This window comes from Tyto alba, unplaced genomic scaffold, assembly GCF_018691265.1.
Source record: "Tyto alba isolate M040663 unplaced genomic scaffold, T.alba_DEE_v4.0 Super-Scaffold_40, whole genome shotgun sequence".
NCBI classification, from domain to species: Eukaryota; Metazoa; Chordata; class Aves; order Strigiformes; family Tytonidae; genus Tyto; species Tyto alba.
This window is the reverse complement of record NW_024881316.1, coordinates 50,437,157-50,445,761: the sequence shown is the minus strand read 5'-3', so window position 1 is coordinate 50,445,761 and position 8,605 is coordinate 50,437,157. Positions and strand designations below refer to the sequence as shown.

The 8,605-nt window shown below is 68.4% G+C and overlaps 1 protein-coding gene across 1 annotated transcript in view; it reads right to left on the bottom strand.

Moving 5' to 3' along the window:
* KIF3C (kinesin family member 3C) overlaps window positions 1-7,710 on the bottom strand; it is a 15,039-nt gene extending 7,329 nt beyond the window's left edge. Inside the window, exons 1-4 of the mRNA XM_042803497.1 lie at window positions 6,246-7,710; window positions 1,984-2,085; window positions 1,747-1,869; window positions 1,508-1,626 (exon numbers count right to left, since the gene is read on the bottom strand). Coding sequence (XP_042659431.1) covers window positions 1,508-1,626; window positions 1,747-1,869; window positions 1,984-2,085; window positions 6,246-7,658 — 1,757 coding nt within the window. The 5' untranslated portion in view covers window positions 7,659-7,710. The remainder of the gene's footprint in view (window positions 1-1,507; window positions 1,627-1,746; window positions 1,870-1,983; window positions 2,086-6,245) is intronic.
* Window positions 7,711-8,605: the final 895 nt, after the last annotated feature.

Here is an 8,605-nt window from a genome sequence, read left to right as displayed (position 1 = left end):
CCCCCCAACTCTGCCAACCTTCCCCCCCAACTCTGCCAACCTTCTCCCCCCCAACTCTGCCAACCTTCCCCGCTCCACTCTGCCAACCTTCCCCCCAACTCTGCCAACCTTCCCCCCCAACTCTGCCAACCTCCCCCCCAACTCTGCCAACCTTCCCCCCCCACTCTGCCAACCTTCCCCCCAACTCTGCCAACCTTCTCCCCCCACTCTGCCAACCTTCCCCCCAACTCTGCCAACCTTCCCCGCTCCACTCTGCCAACCTTCCCCGCTCCACTCTGCCAACCTTCCCCCCCCAACTCTGCCAACCTTCCCCCTCAACTCTGCCAACCTTCCCCCCCCAACTCTGCCAACCTTCCCCCCCAACTCTGCCAACCTTCCCCCCTCAACTCTGCCAACCTTCCCCCCCCAACTCTGCCAACCTTCCCCCTCAACTCTGCCAACCTTCCCCCCCAACTCTGCCAACCTTCCCCCCCAACTCTGCCAACCTTCCCCCCTCAACTCTGCCAACCTTCCCCCCCCAACTCTGCCAACCTTCCCCCCAACTCTGCCAACCTTCCCCCCCCAACTCTGCCAACCTTCCCCCCCCCAACTCTGCCAATCTCCCCCCCAACTCTGCCAACCTTCCCCCCCAACTCTGCCAACCTTCCCCCCCCACTCTGCCAACCTTCCCCCCCAACTCTGCCAACCTTCCCCCCCCACTCTGCCAACCTTCCCCCCCAACTCTGCCAACCTTCCCCCCCCACTCTGCCAACCTTCCCCCCCAACTCTGCCAACCTTCCTCCCCAACTCTGCCAACCTTCCCCCCCCACTCTGCCAACCTTCCCCCCCCCCAACTCTTGCAGCTGCTTTTTATCTCTCCTGTGCACAACTGGCCCAGCTCAGGAGGTTTCAGTACGTTTTACACCTTCTGCCACCGCTGATGGGGTTGGGAGCGCTCAGTTGTCCCTGGCAGCAGGGGCATCGCTCCTTCCAGCTGTGCCCCCCAGCTCTGCTCTGCACACCCCAGATTTGCTCTGTGCCTCCCAGCTTTGCTCTGCACACCCCAGATTTGCTCTGTGCCCCCCAGCTCTGCTCTGTGCCCCCCAGCTCTGCTCTGTGCACCCCAGACCTGCTCAGTGTGCCCCAGCTCTGCTCTGCACACCCCAGCTCTGCTCTGTGCCCCCCAGCTCTGCTCTGCACGCCCCAGATTTGCTCTGTGCCCCCCAGCTCTGCTCTGCACGCCCCAGCTCTGCTCTGTGCCCCCCAGCTCTGCTCTGCACGCCCCAGATTTGCTCTGTGCCCCCCAGCTCTGCTCTGCATGCCCCAGCTCTGTTCTGTGCCCCCCAGCTCTGCTCTGCACACCCCAGATTTGCTCTGTGCCCCCCAGCTCTGCTCTGTGCCCCCCAGACCTGCTCAGTGCGCCCCAGCTCTGCTCTGCACACCCCAGCTCTGCTCTAATACCCCAGCTCCGCCCTCAGCACCCCAATTCTGCCCTGCTCTGCCCACCCCCCCCGCCTCCATCACCCACTTGAGCTTCAGCTCCCGCGTCTGCTCGTTCTGCGCCTCCTCCAGGTCCTGCCGCACGCGGATGTACTCGTCGTGCTGGTCCTGGATCTCGGCCTTGACCGCCTGCAGCTTGGCGTAGAGCTGGGGGAGAGGAGCAGCCCCTCAGCCCCGCGGCTTCGGGGGGCTGTGGGGGAGCCCCAGGGGTTGTTGTTGGGGGGAGGGGGGGGGGGGGATGGTGGTCTGCGCCCGCCACGCGCTCACCTTCTTCAGCTTCTTGGTTTTGATCTCCACCTCCTGCTGCAGGGAGCTGTAGGTCTCCCGCAGCTCCATGGTCTCCTCGTCCCGCAGCAGCATCTCCTGCTGCATCTCCCGCTCCCGGCGTTTCTGCGGCGCAAAGGGGGGAAACGCTCGGAGCTGGGAGGGGGAACCGACCCCCCACACCCCCCCCCCAACCCCCCCCGGGACCCCCCCCGGCGGGCCAGGCCCCCGCGCCGTTACCTGCTCCGCGATCTCCTGCCGCTTCAGCTCCAGCATCTTCTGCTGCTCGTTGGTGTGGTCCACGATGGTCCTGCCGCCGATGAGCAGCTTGCTCTCCATCGCCTGGGGGGGGGCGGAGCGGGGAGGGGGGGTCAGAGCACCCCACCCTCGCCGGGGGGAGCTGCGGGGGGTGCCGATGGGCAGCAGCTACTGGCGGCGGGGACCCGGCCCCGGCCGAGCCGTGCCAAGGCGTGCCAAGCTGTGCCGAGCCGTGCCAAGCTGTACCAAGGCGTGCCAAGCTGTGCCAAGGTGTGCCAAGGCATGCCAAGGTGTTCCAAGCCGTGCCGAGCCGTGCCAAGGCATGCTGAGCTGTGCCAAGGCATGCCATGGCGTGCCAAGCTGTGCCAAGGCATGCCGAGCTGTGCCAAGCTGTACCAAGGCGTGCCAAGCTGTGCCAAGGTGTGACAAGGCATGGCAAGGTGTTCCAAGCCGTGCCGAGCTGTGCCAAGGCATGCTGAGCTGTGCCAAGGCATGCCATGGCGTGCCAAGCTGTGCCAAGCCATGCCATGGTGTGCCAAGGCGTGCCAAGCTGTGCTGAGCCATGCCAAGGCATGCTGAGGTGTGCCAAGCCGTGCCATGGTGTGCCAAGGTGTGCCAAGGCATGCCAAGGTGTTCCGAGCCGTGCCGAGCTGTGCCAAGGCATGCTGAGCTGTGCCAAGCCGTGCCATGGTGTGCCAAGCTGTGCCAAGGCATGCCAAGGTGTGCTGAGCCATGCCAAGCCGTGCCAAAGCATGCCAAGGTGTGTCAAGTCGTGCCAAGGCATGCTGAGCTGTGCTGAGCCGTGCCAAGCTGTGACACGGTGTGCCAAGCCATGCTGAGCTGTGCCAAAGCCTGCTGAGCTGTACCAAGCCATGCTAAGGCATGCCAAGGTGTGTCAAGCCGTGCCGAGCCAATACCGAGCTGTGCCACGGCATGCCAAGCTGTGCTGAGCCATGCCAAGGCGTGCCAAGCCATGCTGAGCTGTGCCAAGGCACGCTGAGCCACGCCAAGGCGTGCCAAACTGCGCTGAGCTGTGCCAAGCCGCGCTGAGCCATGCCAAGGAATACTGAGCCGTGCCAAGGCGTGCTGAGCCAGGCGGGGGGCTCTGCCATGACCCCCCTGGGACCCCACTCGGGGAGACGCTGCAGGGAAACGACCCACAGCAGCATTTCCCGCGGCTCAGCTGGGCCCCCCCCTCCCAGACCCACCCAGACCCACCCCCCCATCCCACCCCACCCCACCCTGTCACCTCCCCCCGGGGGAAGGGGGGTCCCCTGTCACCCGGCAGTGCTCGCACACACACACACACACATCAGCACACGTGCACACACCAGTGTATGCACACGCCTGGGAACGGTCACCCCCCCCGCACCCCCACCCACACTCGGACACACACACGCGTGCACACACGCTGCGACACGCGGGCGTTTGCGCTCGCACACGCTCTCCTTTACCCCACGCATGCACACGCTAACGCACAGCCCCCCCCTCCACGCACATGCTTGCACGCATACCCCACATGCCCGTGCACGCACACGTGTGCACCCCCCCACACGCAGCCTGCCCCCCCCCCAGCCTCACCCCCACACGCGGGGCACACACATGTCCTCCTGCGGCACATGTGTGTGCGAGGGGTGTCCACTGACGTGTTCACCGGTGCCACGGCATTGGCTCTCCCCGGGGGGGGCCATGCTCCCCCCAGCCCCCCCCCCAGCACCACCCTGGGCAGGGGTTCAGGCAAACCAGTGACCCCCAGTCACGCTGGCAGCTATTTGGGGCAATACTCTGTTATTTCCCCTATTTTCCCCCTATTTTTTTGCCCTTCCCGGCCCCACACGGGCCTGCTGTGGGGGTGGGCATGGGATTTTAGGGGTGTGCAAGCGGCCCCCCCAGCACCCATGGCACAACCCCACCCCCATCCCACCAGCTCCTGCCTCCCCCCACCCCCCGTGAGACCCTCGCAGCCTTTGGGTGCTGTGGGGCACATCCCCCCCACGGGTGCCCCGTCCGGCCCCCCTGACCCTGCTGCACCCCCCTGGGCCCCGACACGGGGGATTCCTCCTTCCCCCCGGCCCCACCGCCTTCGGTGAGCGCTGCTGGCCGGGTCAGGAAGCCACCAGGTCACCGTGGGGTGACCCCAAATACAGCCCACCCCCCCCCCCCCCGCGCCACCCCCTGCCCAGGGCAGCCGGGCTGGGGGCACTGGGGCGTTATAAGCCCCTCACCCCTTCTCCAAACCCAGTTTTCGGCCGGTCCCAGCTGCACCCCATCCTGGTGAGCATCCCCTGTGCCCCGCCGGGCTGCGTCCTGCCCCGGCACAAGCTGGGGGGACAAAGTGGGGGGAGCAGGGGGGGCTGCTGGGGTGATTTTCGGCCAGGGCACGGTGCTGCCACCTCTCCCCGGCGGGTTTTTCGCCGCGGGGTTACGGGGTGTCTGAGCTGCTGTTTTCTCCCCTCCAAAGCATTTATTCCCCCTAACGAAGATGACCCCCCCCCCCCCATCTCCTCTGGGCCGTGGGGCGGGTGGCACGCTGAGCCGCTCACACGGAAATCATTTCCAGCACCCAAATAATCACCTTCCCGCCCGCTGACCCCAGCCTCGGGGCTCGCACCAAGCCGGGTTCCCAAGGCTCCCCCCCCCCCCCCCCCCCCCCCCAACTTGACACCCCGAGGGGCACATCTGGCTGCCAAAGCGCACACCTGGCTGTGTCACCCGCGCGTGCGTGGGGCACCCCCGTGTCATCTGTGTCCCCCCTCCCCGGTTACCAGGGCTCTTCTCACGGCTCCCTGCCCGGCCCCGCTGCGTGGCAGAGCTGCCCCAGGGCACCGGGAAGCCACCCAGTGTCCCCCACAACGTCCGGGCTGTACCCCCCATGCCCGGAGGGTCCCGGCGAGGGGGGAGCAGCTCCAAAAGCCACCCAAAGGGATGCGGCGTCAGCTCGCCGCCTCCGGCCCTGCCTCGTTACTCAGCAGTTCCAGGACACGCCGTGGCCCTGAGCCAGCCCCGCTGCGCCGTGCCGGCCGGGGACACCGTGCGGGACGCCGGCCAGTGACAACCTGAGCTCCACCGCCGTGGGGACTGGGACACACACACACACACACACACACTGGCTGCGGGGTGCCCACCTCCGCCCCGAGCACCCCGCTCTGCTGGGACACCCGCCGTGGGACGCCACTCGTGCCAGGCGGTGACTGGTGTGTGTGTCCCCACGGCTCTGCCCCACTGGCACGTCCCCCGGGGGGTCCCTGTGCCTTGCAGGTGTCCGCCCGGGCACGGCCGTGCATCCCTGGGGCTGCACAAACAGGGCTCCAGCCAGGCAGGAGGGGACCAGAGCATCCCCCTTGCTCAGCCCCGCCCCACCCCCCTCCCCCCCGAAATCCCAGGTGTGTGTCCCCCCCCCCCAGAGGGCTCCGTGCTCGGTCTCCAGCCCGGCCACCGCACCCGGGCCCCCGTGGTGACGGAGGGGCCGTGTCGGAGCGTGACGTGGTGGGGTCAGGGTGCCGGGGCTCCTTCCCCACCGCTGTGGACCCCCCCCCCCCCAGCCTCGCCAGGGACGGGAGCGGGGTTAGGGGGGGGCTGGGGGGCAGTGGTGCAGCCCTGGACCCCCCCCACATCCCCTGAGCGTCCCCAAGCCGGTGGCTCGGAGGGTGCCACTAATATGCCCCCACCCACCCCGCTCCGGCTGTGGGGTGCAGGGAGGGATTTGAGGTGGGGGTGGGCCCTGCCTGTCCCCAGCAGAGCCCTGGGAGCCGGGGGGGGCTGGACACGAGCTGTGGGGTGGGGGTGAGGGACACAGGCAGTGCCAGTGGCCCCAGCCCCAGCCCCGGGCGTGTTCCCGGGGCCACCGGGGACGAATCTGCAGCATCACTCCCCCGCCCCGCCGCAAGCTGCTTTGTTGTGCCGAGGGGGGGGGCAAGAGCCGGGCACAGGAAACTCGTCGTGCCACCGGCGATCCACGGCCCCGTGGCCCTCCCCACCCCACGCCCCCAGGAGCTGCCTCACGAGGTCCCCACGCAGGTCCCCCCTCTGAGGGCATCCCAGGCCACCACTACACAGGAGCGTGGGGCTGCCCTTGGGCACCTTTCCCTGGGGACCCTGCTTGGCCACCCCGCTTGGGCGCCCACCTGGCCTGGGCACCTTGCACGGGCACCCTGCTTGGCACCCACTCAGGCACCCCGCGAGGGGCTGCAGGCAAAGGGGGTCTTCCCCCGGCGTCGCTCGCAACGGCGGGTGGTGACACGTACCTTGTACTTGGTGGCCAGCAGCTCCGTGGCCTCCTGCTCCTTCCGCAGATCCTCTATCATCTTCTCCTTCTCCTGCAGCAGCTTCTGCTTTTCCTCGCTCACCAGGCTGTGGTCATCCTGGATGGCAGCCTTCTCCTCTTCCAGCCTCTCCTTCTGCTCCTTCAAGTAATTCTCCATGTTCTTCTCCAGGCTGTCCTCGTGGTCGTCCTCCCCTTCGTTCTCCGTGGCGCTTTCTCCATCCACCGCTTTCTTCCTCCGGCTGCTTCTTCTCCTCTTCTTCCCCAGCATGCCGCGTTTCTCCAGCTGGGCTTTCAGCCGGACGATCTCCTCCTGAAACTCCCGCAGCAAGGTGTCCTTGGGGTCCTCGTTCACCCGGGGCTTGTTCTTGATGTTCTTGGCCCTGTTGGCGAACCTGAGGGTGGAGAGGCTCTCGTCGTAGCTGTGAGAGGCCGGGCCCAAGGTGGCCACCATGATTGTCTTGGCGTTGCCCCCGAGGGAGTCCTGCAGCAGGCGGGTCAGCTTGGAGTCCCGGTAGGGGATGTGGGTGCTCTTGCCGTCTACGAGGGCGGAGATGACGTTGCCCAAGGCGGAGAGGGAGAGGTTGATCTTGGACGCTTCCTTGGGGCGCTCCCCGTGGGCCCCCATTTTGCTCTGGCGCTCGCTGCCGGCCAGGTCCACCAGGTTGAGCTTGCCGACGCGGATGTGCTCCTCGCCGTCCGGGCCCGTCTCGCTGCACTCGATGGTGATGAGGAAGATGGCGTGGGAGCGGGAGCTGCGCTCGTTCATGTTGGTGCTGCCCACCGACCGCGTCTGGCTCCCCAGGTTCATCACGTGCTCGATCTCCTTGACGTTCTTGGTCACGAAGGAGGAGAGGTCCTTGATGTAGACCCCGGTCTCGGGGTTCTCCTTCAGCTCCAGCTTCTTGCTCTGGTCCTTGGCGAGGAGGTCCCTGATCTCCTCCTGGTAGATCTCCAGGTACGAGGCCCTCACCAGGTACTGCTGGTTCTGCGAGCGGGAGATGTGGGTGAAGATGTGCTCGAAGGAGATGGGGATGATGCCCCGCTTCTCCGGCTCCGCCCAGGCGCCCTGCATGGTGTAGGTCTTGCCGGTGCCGGTCTGGCCGTAGGCGAAGACGGTGCCGTTGAAGCCCTGCAGCACGGCGTCGATCAGCGGCCGCACCGTCTCGTCGTAGAGGTCCGCCTGCCTGGAGCTGGCGTCGTAGACGGCGTCGAAGGTGAAGGTCTTGGGGGGCTCGCCGGGGGCGGCGCGGGGGTTGCGGATGCTCACCTGGCCCAGCTTCACGTCGAGCTCCAGGACCCGCTCGCACCCGGCCGCCTCCTCCCTCCTGCTCATGGGCCGGCACCGGGCCACCACCCGCAGCGCCTCGCCGCCGCTGCGGGACCTGCCGGCCATGGCGGCGGCGGCGGCGGGCGGGGCCGCACCGGGGAGCAGCCGGGGATGGGCGGCGGGGGGGGGGGGGGGAAGCGGCTCAGCCGCGCCGCCCCCGCAGCCGCCGCCGGGCCGGGGCCGGGGGCTGCGGGCGGGGGGCCGGGGGGGGGCGGCGGCGGCGGGGCGGCCCCGCCGGGCGCTGGCTCATGGCAGCGCGGCCGCTGCGGCCCGGCCGGGAGGGGCGGGGGGGGCGGGGGGGGGGCGGGGGGGGGGGGGCGGGCGGAGCGGCTGATTCGCTGCCGGCCCGCAGGCAGCGGCGGGCAGGGAGCGGGCAGGGCCCCGGGCGGGCGGGGGCTGCCCGCCCCCCGTCATCCCTCCACCCCCCCCACCCGCCCCCTGCCCGGGCACGCCGGGAGCTGTAGTCCGGCCTTTGTGCGGAGCTGGAGTGGCGGGGGGGGGGGGTGGGGAGGGGCGGGGACGGGGGGCGGGATGCGGGATGCGGGATGCAGGGCTGGGCTGGGGGATGCAGGATGCAGGGATGCAGGATGGGGAATGAAGGATTCAGGCTGGGGATGCAGGGCTGGGCTGGGGGATGCAGGATGCAGGGATGCAGGGCTGGGCTGGGGGATGCAGGATGCAGAGATGCAGGGCTGGGATGGGGGATGCAGGATGCAGGGATGCAGGATGGGGAATGAAGGATTCAGGCTGGGGATGCAGGGCTGGGCTGGGGGATGCAGGATGCAGAGACGCAGGGCTGGGCTGGGGGATGCAGGATGCAGGGATGCAGGGCTGGGCTGGGGGATGCAGGATGCAGAGATGCAGGGCTGGGATGGGGGATGCAGGATGCAGGGATGCAGGGCTGGGCTGGGGGATGCAGGATGCAGAGATGCAGGGCTGGGATGGGGGATGCAGGATGTGGGATGCAGGGCTGGGCTGGGCTGGGGGATGCAGGATGCAGGGATGCAGGATGG